Source organism: Syngnathoides biaculeatus, chromosome 12, assembly GCF_019802595.1.
Source record: "Syngnathoides biaculeatus isolate LvHL_M chromosome 12, ASM1980259v1, whole genome shotgun sequence".
NCBI classification, from domain to species: domain Eukaryota; kingdom Metazoa; phylum Chordata; class Actinopteri; order Syngnathiformes; family Syngnathidae; genus Syngnathoides; species Syngnathoides biaculeatus.
In genome coordinates, this window is record NC_084651.1 from 27,567,362 (window position 1) to 27,586,848 (window position 19,487).

Consider the following 19,487-nt stretch of genomic DNA (forward strand, 5'->3'; position numbering starts at 1 on the left):
CAGGCCCTAATGTATTGTGAGGGTTTGCTGGGAACTTCTGGCAGAGGCGGGAGGCGGAGGAGATTGAGTCCAAGTGTGTGCAATCTTCCGTGCCTCGATTGCAGTAGCCGCTGACAGGACCTGTGGCCGTGGCGTAGTCAAGGCCTATGGTGGCAGGAATCCCCGAGGACCTTGGTGGACACCAGCGGTGAGGAATCCCATCAAGCTAAAGAATGAGTCCTCTTGGGACTTTTTGGACTGTGGGACTCCTGTGGCAGCTGATAGGTCGGGGCTGGCCAAGCGGAATGGACCTTTGGTGGTCACTGAGGCAAAAACCTTGACATGGGAGAAGTTTGGTGAGGTCATGGTGAATAACTTCAAGATGGCTTTGAGGAAATTCTGGTCCACATCTGGCGTCCAGTGCACCATTGACACTGTATACTGGGGAGAGAGCGTGGCAGACCTTGGCTTGGGATGTTGTGAGTCAATGGGGAGTATACTTCAAAGACGCATCAATTCCACCATCATGCTCTCTCATGAGGAAGCAGAGTCTGGGGTCAATGAAGTAGGCTCTTCTATCTCTTGGGTTGAGGTCACCGAGGTAGTTAAAAAGTTCCTCTGTAGTAGGCTCCAGGGGTGAATGAGATTTGCCTGGAGTGCCCAAAGAATGGATGTTGTGGGGCTGACCTGGTTGACACGCCTCTGCAACATCACGTGGGCATCGGGCACTGTGCCTCTGGATTGGCAAACTCGGATGGTGCTACGCTCTTGTAAAAAAAAGAGGGACCAGAGAAGCGTGTTCTAACTCCTCAGCCTCCCTGATAGATCTCTTTAGGGCTGTTGGAGAGGAGGGTCCATCGCGATGTTGAATCTTAGATGCGGGAGGTGCAATGTGGTTTTCATCCTGGGTGTGGAACAGTGAACCAGCGCTACACTATCGGCAGGGTCCTCGAAGGTGCATGGGAGTTTGCCCAACCGGTTTATTTAGGTTTTTTGGACTTGAAGGTGTTCGATCTTGTTCCTCTGGGAATCCTGTGGAGGGTGCTTCAAGAGTATGGGGTGCTGAAACCCATATATAGGCTTTTCGGTCCCTCTACAACCAGTGTCAGGGTTTGGTCGGCATTGCCATCAGTAAGTCAGACTAGTTTCCAATAAGGGTTGGACTCTGACAAGGCTGCCCTTTGACACCAATTCTGTTCGTAACGTTTATGGACAGAATGTCCAGGGGAATATGGGGGTTCACTTTGTCTCTGTAGTGCATATTTGCATTTTGCAGATGATGTAGTTTTGTGGGCTTTATCAGGCAATGATCTCTAACACTCACCGGACCGGTTTGCAGCTGTGGGAGAATCAACAATAATCTACTGGGATAAGAGTCAGCGCCTCTAAATCTGAGACCATGGTCCTTAGTCAGAAAAGGGTGGAGTGCCCTCACCAAGGACTGGATGAGATCCTGTCCAAAATGAATGAGTTCAAATATCTTTGGGTCTCGCTCACGAGTGAGGGAAGAATGGAATGAGAGATGGACATGCGCCTCTGCATCAGCATCTATAGTGATACGGACTTTGTATTGATTCGTTGTGATGAAGGAGGAGCAAAGTAAAAAGGTGAAGCTCTCTACCGGTTCATTTATGTTTTATGTCACAAGCAGTGGGTCGTTACCGAAAGAAAAAGCTCACGGATACGAGCGGCCAAAACAAGTTTCCTCTGCAGGATGTCTGGGCTCTTTCTTAGAGACAGGGGGATTAGCTCAGACAGGAGGGGCTCAGAGTAGAGCCACTTTTCTCCCACATTGGGAAGACCCAGATGAAGGGGGTCGGGGATCTGTATAGATGCCTCCTGAATGCCTCCTTGGTGAGGTGGTCCGGGCACATTCCACCAGGAGGATACGCTGGGGATGACCCAGGACATGTTGGAGTCTTGCCTGGGAGTGCCAACCCCTCAGATGAGCTGGAGGAAGTAGCTGGGGAGAGGAAATTCTGGCCTTCCCTGCTATATTTATTTACCCGTGACAGGACCTCCGATAAGTGTAAAAAAAAATAAATAAATAAATGGATGAATGGTCTATCGTCAACAATGTCACAGATTCATTTTGAACTGTTATGCATCAAACAGTACAAAAAATTATTTTGACGGCACGGAAAGTTTAGCATTGCCTTTAAGATCAACCATATTAGTGTGTCATTTGCTTTTACCTCTTGAATTTCCTTCCGGTGTGGTTTGGAACGTTTGCCCTCAGCTTGAGAACTTTTAAGCGTGTCCTTCTTGCGTTTTCTGCCAATGTCCTGAGGCCAGCACTGAGTTGTTGCACGCAAGCACGTGTGGAAAAAAATCTCGTGAAAAACTTTGTTTGCAATACTTCCTAGAAGACAGACAATTATGTTTAACTGTTTGATGAGAAGGTGAATACGAAAAATATTTTCTATGGTGTGTCCACAACTCAGTGAGACTGCTTACCTGGGATTCCAAGCAGTAACAGATAGAGGGACGCAGCATGGAGGCTTCTGACCCTCTGTTGAGCATTTGCGGCTTTGGCTTTTGCTGTCAATACAAAGAAGGACAGCACTGCCACCAAAGATTGCACCGAGACACCACTCTCCCTAAGTTGTTCCCAGATCCACTGCAATAGAATAGAATAATAAAATCACATTTATCCAGTTATCTTTTATTTATTTGTACTGTATAGTAGAAAAAAATCCTTATGGGTCAGCCAAGAAGGACACTTGATGGGTTATTTTCAGTTATTGTTGCACATAATAAAAAGTAGTTTGAGTTTGAAGTCAGTAGTTATTTTTATATATCTCTTTATTCTGTCATGCATGATATTACAGTGGGGATCAAATATACCTGTGAACGGTCATCGGTGCTTGAAAACTCCAACTGTTCCTTCGAAAGAACCAGTAGGCATGTGTACAGACTTTTAAAATCTTCCTCTCCACAAGATGCTAGTTCCCATTCTATGTTATCTTCCATTGGTATTGTCGCTGTAAATTCTGAATCCCACACATCATTCACCCAAGCTGAAAATAAAAGTTCAATACATTACCAAGAAGCGCAACAATTATTATTTTTAACAAGGCAGAACGGTGGACGACTGGTTGCCTCACAGCTCTGAGGACCGGAGTTCAAATCCCAACCTGCCTGTGTGTAGTTTCCATGTTCTCCCCATGCCAGCGTGGGTTGTCTCTGGGAACCCCGGTTTCCTCCCACATCCCAAAACATGCAACATTAATTGGACACTCTAAATTGCCCCGAGGTGTGATTGTGAGTGTGGCTGTTTGTCTCCATTTGCCCTGCGATTGGCTGGCAACCAGTTAAGGGTGTACCCTGCCCCATGCCTGATGACAGCTGGGGTAGGCTCCAGCACTCCAGTGACCTTTGTGAAGATAAGCGGCTAAAAAAGAATGGATGGATGGATTTTGGAGAGGGGCAGGACAGTAGAGCAGCTGGATTGCATTGGCTTCACAATTCTGAGGACCCGGGTTCGATCCCAGCCCACCTGTGTTGAGTTGGTGTGGGTTCTCTCTGGGCACTCTAATTTCCTCCCACATCCCAAAACCATGCAACATTAATTGGAGACTCTGTTATGACTTGGACAGTAGTTCATGTGCAAAGATTGACTTCCCTCCTACCCAACGGGATGCGAGGAAGATGCTACGTGATAGCCAATAGGAGAGCAACTCTATTGCGCCACACAAACCAAGATACAGGATGTATAGGTTCGGTGGGATTTGAGGAATTCAGCTCCATTTTTTGTCCTTTCATATCCTGAATTTACTTCCTAACTAGAGAAAATATTTTTCCGGAGGAGGAGTTTTGTAATCTGAATTTTTCGTGACGTTCATAATAGAGGTAACACTGTAATAATTTTATCATCATGGTTTGTGCCCATTGTGTGTGGAGTGCCTGGAGAAAACCCACACAAGTACTGGGAGAAAATGAAAATTCCACAGGCGAGCCGGGATTGAATGTGGGTCCTCAGAACTGTGAGGCAAACGCTTTACAGCTGTTCCACTGTGGCTCCCCTCTCCAAAATACTTTAAAATATTTTTGAATACGTGCCCTGTGATTGACTGGTGACCAGTTTAGGCTGTAGTCCGCTTATTGCCCGAAGTCAGCTGGGATAGCCTCCAGAACTCCCATGACCCTTGTGAAGATGAGCACCTCAGCTATTGGACGGATATATAATATACTGGATTTATGCATTTAATATAACTTCAAATTCGTGTGTATTTTCCAAAACAATGCTTGGGAGGATAAGAGGTTTGGAAAATGGATGGAGTTTGTACTTGGACATTAACTACAGTGAAGAAAATAAGTATTTGAACACCTTGCTATATTGCAAGTTCTCCCACTTAAAAAAAGTCATGGGTCTGAAATTTTCATCGTAGGTGCATGTCCACTGTGAGAGATAATCGAAAAAGAAAAATCCAGAAATCAAAATGTATGATTTTTTTAATGATTTATTTGTGCAACAGCTGCAAATAAGTTCGGACACCTGAGAAAACGAATGTTAATATTTGGGACAGTAGCCTTTGTTTGCAATTAAATCAAATATTTCCTGTAGTTGTTCACCAGCCACACTGCAGGAAGGATTTTTGGGCCACTCCTCGACACAGATGTTCTCTAGATCAGACAGGTTTCTGGGCTGTCGCTCAGAAACACGGAGTTTCAGCTCCCTTCAAAGACTTTCTATTTGGGTTAAGGTCTGGACACTGGCGAAGTCACGCCAGAATCTTGATATGCTTCTTAAAGCGAAGCAAACTTATTTGTATAGCGCATTTCATACACAAGGTAACTCAATTTGCTTTACATGATTAAAGGCATTTGAAAACAGAGATAAAACATTTAAAACAGGATTAAAACAATAAAAACGACAAGTTTTTTTTAAGACAAAAATGCATACAGTGCAAGTATTATGATCAAAAAGTGGACATATTCTAAAAAGCATGAGAAAAAAAAGAAGAGTTTTCAACCTGGATTTAAAACCATTCACACTTGGGGCTGACCTGACCTCTGTTGGCAACTTATTTCATTTGTGTGCAGTATAACCATCACCATGTTTGCTTTGCACTCTGCGCTGCACTATTTGACCTGAGTCAGTCAATCTCAGAGCTCAACTGGGTTTGTATTTCTTAAGCATTTCTTTCATGTATTCAGGACCTGAATCATTTCGTGATTTATAGACCAGTAGCAGAAGCCAGTGCAAGGACTTTAGGATTGGAGTTATATGCTCTGACTGCTGTGTTTTGGTCAGAAAGCGAGCTGCAGCATTGTGAATGAGCTCCAGCTGTTTAATACTCTTTTTGGGGAGTCCAGTCAGAAGACAATTACAGTAGTCAGGTCTACTTGAGATAAAAGCATGGATGAGCTTTTCCTGGTCTGCTTGACGCATACAGGATTTGACTCGAGATGTGTTTTTCAGATGCTAGAAGGCAGTTTTTGTAATTGATTTGATACAGGGTTCATACTCAGTCTGACCCAAAAAATTTAAGGGCTTTTTCGGGGTATTCTTAGGGGCTGACACAAAAAATTTAGGGCTGACACGGAAAAAATTTAGGGCCGACACGAAAAATTTAGGGCCATTGTGGGAAATCAAGAGTACGGAAAAAAGACTCACCCAATGGTGCCATCAACCGTTCTTGGTTCATCAAATGTTCCAGTACCTCAGTACCTGTGATCACCTGTCGCCCCTTGTGGTAGTTCTCATTGCTATGACCATTGTCAACGTCTTCACATAACAGTATACAGAAAAACAGATTCTAACTACAATTGCATCTATATACACAAATGTCTTCTACTGATGTCTGTTTTAGCACCCCTACTCAAGATCCTTGAGCCTACCCAGTGCCTCCTCTATTTGTTGCTGCAGAGGTGCCAAAGTGGCTCTCTTGTCCTTTGCTCTGCTTCTGAGTGCATTGGCCTCGGTGATAAACCTCAGATTCCTCTTTTCTTCTGCCTCCTCACACAGCCTGTCAGCCTTCTCAATAAGCGTTGATATGACAGTCTCTATTCTGGCTTTTTTGGCTTTGAGGCAGTAGAGATGAAAAGTGGGCAGCGATGCCAAATGTAGCCAGGTACAAAGTCTTCCTTTTCCCACAGTCGTAGTTAATGTCAGTGTCTGAGAACATGACTGCAAACACTTTCGAATTATTTTCACAAGATTTGTAACTGTAATGGCTGCAGATCACTTTTAAAGTCCACACGATCTCTGCCTTTAATGAGTCCATCTTCGTGTATTGAACTTTGTTCATAAAGCCTGACTTCTGGCTGGACAACTGTAGCTGCGCATTACGGATCACAACCGGCTACAAATAACCAGTTATAACCGGCTTTCTTTTTTTTTTTTTTAAACCGAAACCGTAATCGGACTTTCGAAATCGGTTAAAATTTCTAATCATTTCTTCCGGTTCCGGTACTCCACATTGCGCTACTTTTTCAACATCAATTCCACTTTTTTCAAGTTTCGCTGTTAGAGTAAAGTTGGACTCAAAAGAACATTCAGTTAAATCAAAGAAACATCAAACATGGCATCGAGGAAACGCTACAAAGTATGGGAGTAAACTTGTTTTATTGGCAAACATCAAAACACTACTCGCATACCGGGGGGGACTCTGTGAACTCATCACTCCGGAAGAGCAACAACAAAAACAGTCCGTGCGGAACCTTGCACGCCAACTCGAGGTCCCGCGGGTGATATATGCAAACACCACTATGGTACCGTTTTTTTGCTACAGCTGTTCGGTTAAAAACGGTTATGGAAGTAAGCGGTTTGTTGCGATCCCGAGTGCGCATGCACTGCTAGTACCACTGCCTGAAGTTGATGCTTCACTATCTTGATATTTTAGAAACAGATTCATACCAACGGAAGATGAGTCTTCGCCAAATCAGCGTGTCTCCTGTTTTTCCGGTGCGACTCCAGCGCTTTGACGCCCATCTTTTCAAGCTGGTAACTCTGCTTGCACAGATGGCAGTAAAACATGTGCCGATCTTTTGGATCTCGACAAACCCAGCTCACAAACTCCTTACTTTCAACCCAAGCTTCTTGAAAAATGCACTTCCCCGTGATACAAGCTGGATCGATGAAAGAACTACACTACGTCGTAACAAAAACGAAGTGAAATGCCTACTTGCGGAAACAAACAATGGAATATCGACAAGATGGCGACTAGTTGTCAACACGGTGACTTCCGTTGACAATTTCCGGCTGATTTGGACGCCAGACGGATCGCTATTTTTTTTTTTTTAAATAAAAGATTTATTTTTTAGGGAGAATTTTGGGGGTAGAGGTCCTCCCTTTGATTTTTTTCTCATTTAAGGCCTTTTTAAGGGCTTGGCCTGTTTTCGGGGATTTTAAGGACTTTTAGGAGCCCCTAAATGCACCTTAGAAAATTTAGGGGCTTTTAGGGACTTTTAGGGCCGCGTGCGAACCCTGTGATATGATTGTTGAAAGTCAGGTCGGAATCAATCAGAACACCAAGGTTTCTGACTCTTTGGATTTTAAAGATAGAGAGTCAAGGTGTTTACTAACACCAATTCTCTTTTCTTTATTGCCCAAAATAATTGTCAGTCTGGTTGTGATTTAGTTGAAAAAATTTTTGGCTCATTGCATCCAACTTAGACAGTGGCACAATACCTCAATTGAACTGTAGTCGTCTGGAGAACCTGCTTAATATAACTGTGTGTCGTCTGCATAGCTATGGTAGTCAAAATTAAACTTTTGAAGAATTTGACCCAATGGTAGCATATACAGGCTGAACAGGAGAGGTCCAGGAACTGATTCTTGAGAGACCCCATAGGTCATTGCCATTTGCTGAGACCGAGCCCCTCCAATGGTCACAAAGTAGCTCCTTTCCTCTCGGTAGGACTTAAACCATTGAACAACCTTTCCATTTAGTCCTACCCGTTTCCAACCTGTTTAGCAGTATATTGTATACATTATATATTCTACCGTAACATTGAATCGTCCAGTGCTGTTTTTTAGAAGAGGCTTAACAGCAGCAACTTTGAGAGCTTTGGGAAACTCGCCAGACTGAAGTGAGGAATTGATTATTTGCTGCAAATCAAGTAGCACTGACTTCACAATAGTTTTGAAAAAGTCAGATGGTATTGAGTCAAGGGAGCTCGTTGATGGTTTCAACTGCTGAACAGTTTTCTGTACAGTTTTTTGGTTAACTGTATCAAATTCTGACAAGTTAATGGAGTTTTTTATGAGTGGCTTCAAATCTGAGATTATTCTATCTTTTTGCTGATTTGTCAGCTGTTACTAGTCTTGGATCTATCTGATTCGGGGGGGGGGGTTTAATCTTGTCAACCACAGCAAATAGAGCACGAGTATTGTTGCGGTTCTTACTATGACTTCAGAAAAGTGTTGTTCTCTAGCTCGAACTAATTCTAACAAAGACACTGACTGTAGAGGTCATAGTCAATTTGGAGTTTAATTTTTCTCCATTTGCGTTCCGTTTTCCTACACTTCGATTTAGATGTCTTGACCATCATTGTGCTCCTCCACTGTGTTCTAGGTTGCATCAGGATGGTCTTAGTTTTAACAGGAGCAACAGCATTCATGGCATCTGTGATTTTCGAGGTGAAATTGTCCAAAAAGGTCATCAACGGTCTCAGCAGCCACAGTCTTCATAAACTTAGTGGCAGTACTCTCATTTATGTACCTTTTCCTAATAGAGATTGTCTCAACCTTTGGAAGAATCTGTAATTTAAAAAAAAATACACAAAAATGGTCAGAAATAGCCATATCCTTAATGTCATTCGATAGAATTTCAACATCCTTAGTGATGACGAGGTCTAAGATGTGACCTTGAGTGTGAGTTGGACTCTTAATATGTTGAGAGAGGTCAAACGTGTCTACTATTGCAGAAAGGTCTGTGGATGTTGTCAACATGAATATTAAAGTCCCCTGTTGTGACAAAATAGTTGTACTCAGTACAAATAACTGACAGCAGTTTTGAAAAATCCTCCATAAATTTACCATTGTACCTTGGAGGTTTATAAATGATTAAAGTGATAACCTTTGGGTCACCCTTAACTAAAAAACACAGATATTCAAAAGAGGTAGAATCACCCACTGGAAATTCTTTACCTTGAAATAATAATTTAAAAACAACAGCAATACCACCATCTTTTTTCCCTGTACACTTGTTCATAAAATTAAAATCTGATGGTGTTGCTTCCTTTAAAATGGTATTACAGCTACTTTCTGTTTACCACGTTACATTTCATAACAAAAAGTCCAGGCCATAGGTTGTAATAATGTCATTGATCAACATTGATTTGTTACCCAATGACCTGATATTAAAAAGAGCTAGTCTGGCTAAAAAGAGCTAGTCTATCAGAGATTGCTGGAGAGAATGGTTTGATAGACTCACATTTTATCCTCACTAAGTTGGAAATTCTACTTTTTTGGTGCCATATCTTTTTGCCCAACTTTCTGTCCCTTGTAATTACAGGGATGAAAAATGCCTGATTCTCCATAGGGGTTGGAGTTATTCTGGAAATGACCCGGTAAATAGTCAGATTTACAGATCTTTATGGGTGGAGGAGGGGCCTTTCGCTTCTTCGTGGACTGTGGTTTCAAACGAGGGGGCGTGGGAGGAGGATCTTGGCGTGGTATGGGCTGGACTCCATCGTTGACAATGGTCTTCATCCTATCTATCTTTGGTGTTCTTCTCACTGCAAAAGCGTTTCACATTCTTAATGGCTCCATCACCAACTATTAGTGTTTGGGGTCCCAATTTTTTCTTGGATGATTTCATTTCATACCTTTCAGTGTTGGTTGAGGATGAGCCTTCTTGGCCTGGGACTTGTAAGAGTGCCTCGAATCTATTTGTAAGTCTGACATCAATATTTTGCACTGACTCACATTCTTTTATCTCGCCCTTTGCTGTAACGCTAACCGCTCACTTGGTGTTGAGGCAGCTCGCAACGCAGGCCAGCAGGATTCTTTACTAATCTCCTGGTGCTTTTGTCTCTTCCTTTATAAATGTCCCATATGTTTGGGCTTTGCGCCCAGTAATAGGGAGAACTGCTGGGGCGTCCATTATACTTTCCACAGTTTACATCAGTCCTCATTGTTGAGCTAGGTGGCTGTGTGTTAGCATGGCTCTGCTCACCATTTTGAGACATCTGAAGAGTGGTTTCATTTCCCGACTGTCCATTTACATCCATGTAGACTTCAAGACGACAGATTTTCGATTCCAGAATTGACACCCTCTGCAGTTGTCCATGATAGTCCTCAGGAGAGAAGGGAGGCATCTTGACAGCTGGTCTTGTTGCTAACATCAGGCTTGTGCTAATTAGCAGGCCACGCTCATGTAATGACGGAACAACTGATTATCCACAAAAAAGAAAAATACACTCCCATAGATTTAAAAGTATCCAGGAGTCGTTGCTTTTAAAATATAACATTTTAGAAGAAAACGAGCTTATCAGCAGGGAAAAAAAAAGTTTCAACAGGGGCAAAGCAAGGAGAGCAAGAGCAAAGAAGAAAGTGTTTGCACTGTATGAGAAGCGAGAGATAATGAGCCACTCCTTGGTTTTCCTGGCTGTGTGCTTCGGATCATTGTAGTGTTGAAAGATCCAGCCACGACCCATCTTCAATGCTCTGACTCAGGGAAAGAGGTTGTTCCCCAGAATCTCACAATACATGGCCGCGGTCATCCTCTCCTTAATAGAGTGTAGTCGTCCTGTCCCATGTGCAGAAAAACACCCCCAAAGCATGATGCTACCACCCCTATGCTTCACAGTAGGGATGGTGCTCTTGGGATGGATCTCATCATTCGTCTTCCTCCAAACACGGTTAGTGGAATCATGACCAAAAAGTTCCATTTTGGTCTCATCTGACCACAAGACTTTCTCCCATGACTCCTCTATATCATCCAAATGGTCATTAGCAAACTTAAGACGGGCCTTCACGTGCTGGTTATAGCTGGGGAACCTTCCGTCCCATACGTGATTTCAAACCATGACACCGTAGTGTATCACCAACAGTCACATTGGAAACGGTGGTCCCAGCTCTTTTCAGGTCATTGACCAAGTCCTGTCGTGTAGTCCTGGGCTGATTCCTCACCTTTCTAAGGATCATTGAGACCCCACGAGCACGGGCACTGGGTGTTATGACAAGCTTGACCTGATGACCAAAAAACTAGATTGCTTTTTTTTTTTTTTCATTGTTTTGCACAAAGTAATACTTCTTGTCAGATTACATTGTTAGGCAATCCCTCTATCACATTGTTTTTGTAATTTGCAATTTGGCTGGAATATTCTGTGGTTCTGACTAAAATGAAAAGGCTCCTGAATTTCAGCGTGAAAAAAATATGTATATATATTTTTTTTTTTTAAATAATCAGACATTCATTGATCTGGTGACAATACAAAAACTATATGGTCGTGATTCACTGTAGTTCTTGCTTTCTATGAAATTTGACTACTACTACTCTGACTATTTGCTTCCTCTCAGTTTGAGCATCAAAAAATGAGATGCACAGATACGGAGAATGGGCTGTTTGAATGTCACATTTACATTACAATTAATATAAGGCATCCAGGTAGTTATCTAACAGAGAGTCAATGTTTCCGTCAAACATTTCTTCGCGATTTACACTGATTACTGGGCAATAAAATATTGCCAAACCTTTAACATATAAACTGGCATACAATTCTTACAATTTAGGACTCATTTTAACCAACTGTGAGCATGTGTGGGAGGGAAAATGGGGCATGAAATCAACACCAGGCTACCACTGCATACTCAATTGGCTTATGTTACGTGCATTTACAAATCTATCCATCCCTCCATTTTCTGTATGGCTAAACCTTGATCAGTCGTGGGCGTGATCAAGCGAGGAGAGAAGCGGGTACAACTCTGAACATATCGCCAGCCAATAGCAGGGCGCATAGAAATTAACAACCATGAGCACTCTTTTCAATAACCTACCATGCATGTTTTGGGGACCTGTGAGGAAACCGGAATACCCATGGAGAGGACACGCAAACACACAGCGGAGACTGGATTTGACCCGGTAAAGCCTAAACAGTGAGGCAGATATCCAAACAAGTTGTCCACTGTGGCGTTGCATTCACAAATTTCCTCCATATTTTCCACACATACAGGACAAGAGGACAGTTCCTGCGTTTTTTTAATGTTGTATCTGAAATATTATATGGCCTGATTGTGTGTTCGCCCGGAGAGAACGAAACCTTCAGTGTCCAAGAAAAAAAAAATCCAACCGGAGCACATGATATAGCAAGTCTCGATATAACAAACAAGTTTATTCAGTGTAAAGGAAATAATTACGCTGACTTAAACCGGACGCAATGCCAAAGGTTTTAGCAATGCAAATGCAAATAATGACGTATGTCGTACAATCCAGCTCATGCTCTATGAAAATGTTTGAATTTTTGTGTATCTACTAACATGATTTGTTAAAGCAAGGTTCATTTTGTGAGCAAATGACTCGAATTGGCGAGTTTACCTTGTGGGACTTGGTGAAGGTTCAAAAACTGCAACGCAGACATCAACTCCATCTTGAATAAACCCGCCACAAGAGGTCTGCACACAGATAACGTCAGTAGATACACTAACTGTTCGAAATCATAGGGTCACCAACGTGGCTACGTGGCGGCCATGTTGGAAAGGTTGAGCTTCTCCGAGAACAATGTATGGACGCTGAAATTAAGTCTTAACTTGCTCATTTCTCGGCTGATTTTCATAAATATTACAATCACTGCTACGAATAGACATCATTATAAAAAATACGAAATATTATCGTATTGGATTGGGACTCCAAGGGCCCTTGTCGTACTTATGTGCCCTTTTGCGCAACCTTATGTAGCACTGTGCACTAGCAACTTTGCTCTTTCGGTCGTCTTGCCGTATACATGCACACTCATCCACACAGGCGACTTTTGACCTTCCTACTTTAGCAACAACATTGGCACGCACAATGGCGTAGAATTAACAACTAGACATCGGACTCTGTATCCAGCATTGGTTCCGCCATGGTCAACAGGCTTTGACTTCCGGTCAGGCCAAAAAGCATGGTAAACATGCACACATTTTTTATGGAAAAGGATGCGATAAATCTAAATACTTGGAATGTTTTGGATCCCTAGAGACGTGAATATAATCTAAACATTTGCAGCAGGCCCAGGAAGGTTAGAAAACCTAACCCTAACCCACATATATACGTAATAGGAGGTACAGACATGAAGGTTAAGATGAAACAGGGTTAACGTATTCCAATTAAATTTGATTTTATTATGTTTCACAATCTATAACTGTAAGGATGTCAAATAATGTTAACTTTCACGTGAACTAGTACCCAAAGCAATGTTTTGCCCTGACCGGAAAATGACGCCAAATTACCATCTGAAAGGGGTTTGTGCGCGGTCTGTTTTTTTCCTACGTCGTTGCACACGAAGCACAAATGTATGAATAACGCATCTGTATGACGTTAGATCTAAGTAGCTAATGGCTCGCATCACAGCAAAACCAGCACGCTATAGCAGCCGTGTGCATAAGTAGTGGCTATGTTTGTAAGGTCAACGTTCCAGTCAAAGTTAACGCATATACATTCCAACTAAAGTCGAAACTTGTTCATTTCCCAACCAATTTTTACGAGGCTTACTTGTCAACTCGAAATAGTCTGCTAGCAAAACAGAACAATTGAAACATAAAAACCTGAAAAATATCTTCCTCTTTTCTTTTCGGCTTGTCCCATTATGGGTCTCCATAGCATGTCATCTTTTTCCATCCAAGTGCATCTCGCTCTCTAACACCCACTGTCCTCCCTCACAACATCCATCAACCTTTTCTTTGTCTTCCTCTCGCTCTTTTGCCTGGCAGCTCCATCCTCAGCACCCTTCTCACAATATACTCTCTCACTCTCTCGCCTCTGAACATGTCCAACCCATCTAAGTCTACTCTGTCTAACCTTGTCTCCAAAACATCCAACTTTGTCTGTCCCTTGAATGAGCTCATTTCTAATCCTATCCAACCTGCTCACTCCGAGCGAGAACCTCAGCATCTTAATTTCTGCTACCTTCCAGTTCTGCTTCCTGTTGTTTCTTCAGTGCCACCCTCTCTAATCTGTACATCATGGCCGGCCTCACAACCGTTTTATAAACTAGTGGAGACTCTTCTGTCATATAGAACACCAGACACCTTCCGCCAACTTTTCCACCCCGCTTGGACCCGTTTCTTAACTTCCTTACCAGACTCTCCATTGGTCTGTATTGTTGATCGTGTCTCCTTACACGCTTTAATGACTCCCCGTCATTTACTCTTTGAACCGGTTTCACTCTTTTTAAACCAAAATTGGACTCACCCTGTTGTTTTCTCTCCGTCTCTGGATCCCGTCAACCGTCGGATACCAGCCGACGGGCTGCACACCAGTCCGGGAAAGGGTTTTTAGGCTCTGAAAGAGTCTGCCGTGGTCACGGTCTTTCTGGTGCTCAACACATCCGCTGGAATCCTCAGGCATCTTGGGATCCGGCTCGAAGGACCAATTTAATGTCAGGTTTCAGCAGCCTAGGACATTTAAAGTACAATTCTCAAGGAAGGAAGACAAGAGGAACTTTTGGCTCACGAAGAGAACGTGGGATGTGTCTCTTTCACAATCTCCAACCCGTTCTAATCACATCTCCACATCTCCACTTTTTTATTCCTTAACGTGGTCCGCATCACAACAAAGCAAATGTAACAAACAAAGCAAATGTGACAAAAACAGTCTATGTGAGTCTTTGCGATGTGTTCACCATTCTCTTGAGATCGTCAGTCTTTATGTTGTTTTCTCCATCACTGTCTGGTGTTTCCACGGCACCCAATGTAACTCTCGATTGCATCACGTCACACAAGCAATGAAGCATTAAAAACCAAGAAAGCAAATATGAGATAACTTTATATCCAATTAATCCAACAGCTTCGTCGGGAACCAATCCTCGGCCGCCCGATGACCATGTTCACGCTTCGTCGGCAACCTATCCTCAGCCATCTGACGACCACGCTCCAGCGGCGACCAATCCTCGACCACCTCACAACCATGCCTCGATGGCGACCAATCTTGGGCCACCTGGCGACCATGCCTCAATGGCGACCAATCTTTAGCCGCCTGATGACCACGTCTCGATGGTGACCGATTCCTGGCTGCCTAATGACCACGGCTCAATGACGACCGATTCCCGTCCGCCTTCTGCACCTGTTTCGGCGACAATAGATTCCCGGCCACTTGATGACCACGTCTCGATGTTGCCCGATTCCTGGCTGCCTTCCTCCTGTTTCGGTGGCGACTGTTTCCCGGCCGCCTGATGACAACCCTTGGACACCGACTAAGTACCGGCCGCTTGATGACCACGTCTTGATGGCGACCGATTCCTGCCCACCTTCCCCTCCTGATTCGGCGGGATTTGGTTCCCGGCCGCCCAATGACCACATCTTGGTCAGCTGGATTTGAATCTTTCCTGTGTTGGTGGTGTGCAACCAACAAGAACGTGGAGAGAATAAACTACATCCACCACAATGTCAAAATTAGGAAATTGGACTCAAAAGTGTTTTTGAGGCTGTGCATGAACAACTTAACCCAACTTAACAACTTAAGCCACTTAATTAATCTCATTTCAAAACCAAATGGCCATGGCCATGCTCCTGGCTGAAAAAGGTGGTGTCTGCGCTCTCCTTGGGGACCGATGCATCTTCATCCTGAACCGTATGGTTGCCGACGGTAGTCTGACCAAGGCTAAGAAGGGCTTAGGGTCCTCGACGGTAAGGTGAATGAGCACTCTGGTGTTGACACCTCCATGAAGGACAAATGGATGAGTGTGTTCGGCAAATACAAACCACTCGTCTCATCTATTTTAATTCCATTGCGGTTTTTACAGCAATTTTGACTTTGTGTGGTTGTTGCTATATTCTCTGGCTGCGCGCTTGCCTAAACTGAATTATTGTCACACAATCTCACCTATGGAGAACAAAATGGCGTAGATGTATCCTTTGCTGGGGTCAAATCATGAGGGAGTATTCCGGCTGACTAGCCTGATCTGTTTCCAGATCCCGGCTGTTATGACGATGCATAAACAACTGTGATGGGTGATGTGACAATTGAAGCAAATTTTGGATAAACAGGAGGGAAATGTTGGATTAAATGGATATAAAGTTATCTCTTATTTGCTTTCTTGGTTTTTAATGCTTCATTGCTTGTGTGACGTGATGCAATGGAGTTACATCGGGTGCCGTGGAAACACCAGACAGTGATGCAGAAGACAACATAAAGACTGACGATAAGGAATAAAATGGAGATGTGCAGGTGTGATTAGAATGGGTTGGAGATTGTGCAAGAGACACATCCCACGTTCTCGCGAGCCAGAAGTTCCTCTTGTCTTGCTTCCTTGAGAATTGTACTTGAAATGTCCTAGGCTGCTTAAACCTGACGGAAGCTTGAATGTGGTCATTGGATGGTCGCCGTCGAGGCATGGGCATGGCTCAGTGGCAGCTCAGTCGCCACCGAGGTGTCCAACACTTCCGCTTCCAGTCCACATGCACCGGCTGTTTTTTTCGCCACTGTTCCGGCACCGGCAGTGAGTCTGAGCATCCTTTACTTTCACAGGATTTCCCCTTGTCCTTCTTGGATCATCATTTGGTCTTCTGTTCCTAGTGGTTCCATGGAGTCCGTGTTTGGGACCGCTGAGCTCTCAGGCTGTCTAAAAAGAAGAGACTGCAGATCCTGCTCTGACGGATTACTGCTGAGGAGCTCTTGGTCTATGATCTGGACTTAGTGCTGGGAGATCTGCTCCTGAACTGCTTTTTGTCTTTGTGTCTGTTTCTGCCAGTAGGGGGGAAAGAGAAGCCATTTGTGCATTATTTTCTTTTATTAATCAAAATTATTTTCAAAGGACTTATCTTTTTAAAAGGCTGCTTGTTCTGTACTGCTAGATATCAGTTCTTCAGTTTTGCACATTTTATCATTATCGCGTGTTCATCAGTTAAATTTGTACACAGCTTTGTTCATTCAATGTTTTGGTGTAATTTCCCATCTGACCTCTGGGTGACAGCACTCATTCGTTCATGCTTAGTGCACTTACGGAGAAGCACCAACTTTTTCTTGTGTTACAAAGCACCCACCAAACGCACATGAAGTTCATCATTGTGTTGTCCATCATTTCGTAGCCTTCAGAAAGCATTGGATTTTCACTACCGTTCTTTATACATGTTAACATGCTCAGGGTAGAATGCAGAATTAACACCCAACCAAACTCTGCTTCAATTGTTCAATAAAGGATCTATAGAACACTCGTCTCCAGGCTCTTGAACAGAGTTTGGATGGCCGTTAATTCTGCGTTCTACACTGAGCCCGTTAACACGTAGAAAGAACAGTACACTGTCCCCTGCCAGTCCCTGTCCCGGCTGTACCGGTCCCCGATGCAGCACACACCTGCTGCACTCATCAGAGACTCATACCTGCGCCTCGTCTCAAGTAATCACGTCCCATTGATATAGAACCACACGTATGGTCTGGCCTCTGCCAGATTGTTGCCTCATGCCTCGTTGCAAGTTCCTGATTCTGTTCCTGCTCTCTCGACTCCTGCCTACCTATTGACCTGCCTCTTACGCCTGCCGATTCCATTGCTGCTGCTACCGCTTGACTGCCCGTTGGGTTTTTGACATCGGTCTGAATAAAGACGCTTCCCAAACTGCCTCTGCACCTCCTAAGTTGTGCATTTGGATTCAACCCCGTGTTCTGGTCGTGACACACTGCTATTTTACTTTTATAATTGCCGCCTACATTTTAATACACTCTGTCTGCTGCCGAGTTAGTGGTACATTAGCCTATATTTAATCATGAATGCTCATGTCATTTGGATAGTGGGCTAATATAGATGCAACATGTGTTGTGAAGTATGTCTTATGCCCATATTTAGTCATGACTGCATAATTTCCTCATGTCCTCAGTGGGGCTCTGCTCTGTAGCCAGAAGTGTCCATGATATCTGCATCTCTGCACGTAGGCTAACCTTGCTGAACTGCATACTGGACACTTTGTAATAATCCATTGCCAGCTAGAAGTGGTTGAGACAGAAACCCTTTGTCAAGGTGCAAATCCCCGATGTTATGCCACAGGTTTGATATCACCCATTGTCTGCCCTTCTGACAAGATAAAGGATGTAAGGCGGCCGCGAGCCGGTCACCATCGAAGCAGGAGCGTGGGGCGGCTGCGGGCCAGTTGCCGTAGAAGCAGGAGCGGGGGGGCGGCCGTGGGCCAGTCGCCGTCTACACAGGAATGAGAGACTTCTGAATACCTGTCGCCGCCAGTACCAGAACGAAGGGGACCATGATGATGCTGGACAGGAACATGAGGCGGCCGACGAGCTATCGGCGCCTGCTGGACAGGAGCGGGAAGCAGCCGATGAGCCGCCGCCACCTGCTGGACAGGAGCGGGAGGTGTGGGACGAGCCGTTGCCGCCTGAACAGGAGCGTGGGATTTGGAGAGTGACTCCTGAAAAACCACAGGCCGCAAAATCCTGCATTCTTGCTCTTTCGGTGTTTGACCTGGCACACCTGAACTGGGCGCTTGCCTTTGAATGAGAGTCGACGGCTTCAGACAGAATCCGAGTGGCTCAGAATCAGGGTTCCCGGAGGAGAACTGACAGAAACTGGGGGGCATGAATAGATCGTTCTTGGGTACAGCATGGAGCGACGGGAATGATAAAGTTTAGTTATAGTTTTCCTCTTTACTGGAGGAAAATAGTTCGTCTCGTCTTTATCTGAATTCACTCCATCCTCTGAACTTAAGCCCTCTGCAATTCGTTTCTGAGTTTTGTCTTTTGGGAAAACACACATTAGAGGCACTCTGGCAGGGTTATCATCGATCCCCAATTACGCCCTTTTACTTCGATGCACGCCTGGAAGTCTGTCGCCACCGTGACGTGGGTGTGACGCGCCAGCGGATCTGTTACCACCAGCGACGTGAGCTAGGTTCGGAATCGGGTCGGTGGATACCATGGTGTGAGCGTGGGTCAGCAGTGCATTTGTTAAAACCGCGATGTGGGAGTGGCGAGGCGGCGGATCTGTTTCCACCGCAACGTGAGCTTAGCTCGGTAGCAGATCGGTGGCTACCACGGTGTGAGCATGGGTTTGCAGTGAATCTGTTGAAACCGTGACGTGAGCGTGGCGCGGCAGCGGATCTGTTGCAACAGGAACGTGAACTTGGCTCGGTAATGGGTCCATTGCTACTGCGGCGTGAGCGTGGGTCAGCAGCAAGTCTGTTGCAACTACAACGTGGGCGTAGCTTGGCCGGTTATCTAATTCTCGCCAAACCTAGGCTGTGAGGACTGCAAGTTCGACAGTCTGTCGCTCTATTTCCGCCCTCAACTTGCGATAGATGACCTCATGATCCTCGCGTCGCTGCACCTCGAGAGTTGCAAATCCCTCCTCCACCTATGCCGGAGGCTTTCCGTTTGATACAGCGTCTGCTGGCTTGGTTGTCGGCGACGCGTCGGTGG

General features: G+C 44.5%; 1 protein-coding gene and 1 long non-coding RNA gene across 9 annotated transcripts in view; one reads left to right on the forward strand and one right to left on the reverse strand.

Annotated features, from left to right (window-relative positions):
* Positions 1 to 19,487, reverse strand: part of ncapd3 (non-SMC condensin II complex, subunit D3) — a 96,587-nt gene that overhangs the window by 67,359 nt on the left and 9,741 nt on the right. The window contains exons 1-6 of one of the 8 annotated variants that reach the window (XM_061836460.1): positions 14,322 to 14,628; positions 12,468 to 12,544; positions 11,930 to 12,021; positions 2,827 to 2,999; positions 2,437 to 2,599; positions 2,175 to 2,341 (exon numbers count right to left, since the gene is read on the reverse strand). In XM_061836460.1, coding sequence (XP_061692444.1) covers positions 2,175 to 2,341; positions 2,437 to 2,599; positions 2,827 to 2,999; positions 11,930 to 12,021; positions 12,468 to 12,544; positions 14,322 to 14,477 — 828 coding nt within the window. In that variant the 5' untranslated portion in view covers positions 14,478 to 14,628. Of the gene's footprint in view, positions 1 to 2,174; positions 2,342 to 2,436; positions 2,600 to 2,826; positions 3,000 to 11,929; positions 12,022 to 12,467; positions 12,545 to 12,797; positions 12,991 to 13,360; positions 13,424 to 13,675; positions 14,096 to 14,321; positions 14,629 to 19,487 lie in introns of those variants that run through there. The other 7 variants (XM_061836462.1, XM_061836461.1, XM_061836466.1 and 4 more) reach the window with 7 other exon arrangements.
* Positions 16,405 to 17,684, forward strand: LOC133509461 (uncharacterized). Its single transcript, XR_009797348.1, has 2 exons — positions 16,405 to 16,566; positions 16,644 to 17,684. It is a non-coding gene; the product is annotated as an uncharacterized LOC133509461 (long non-coding RNA).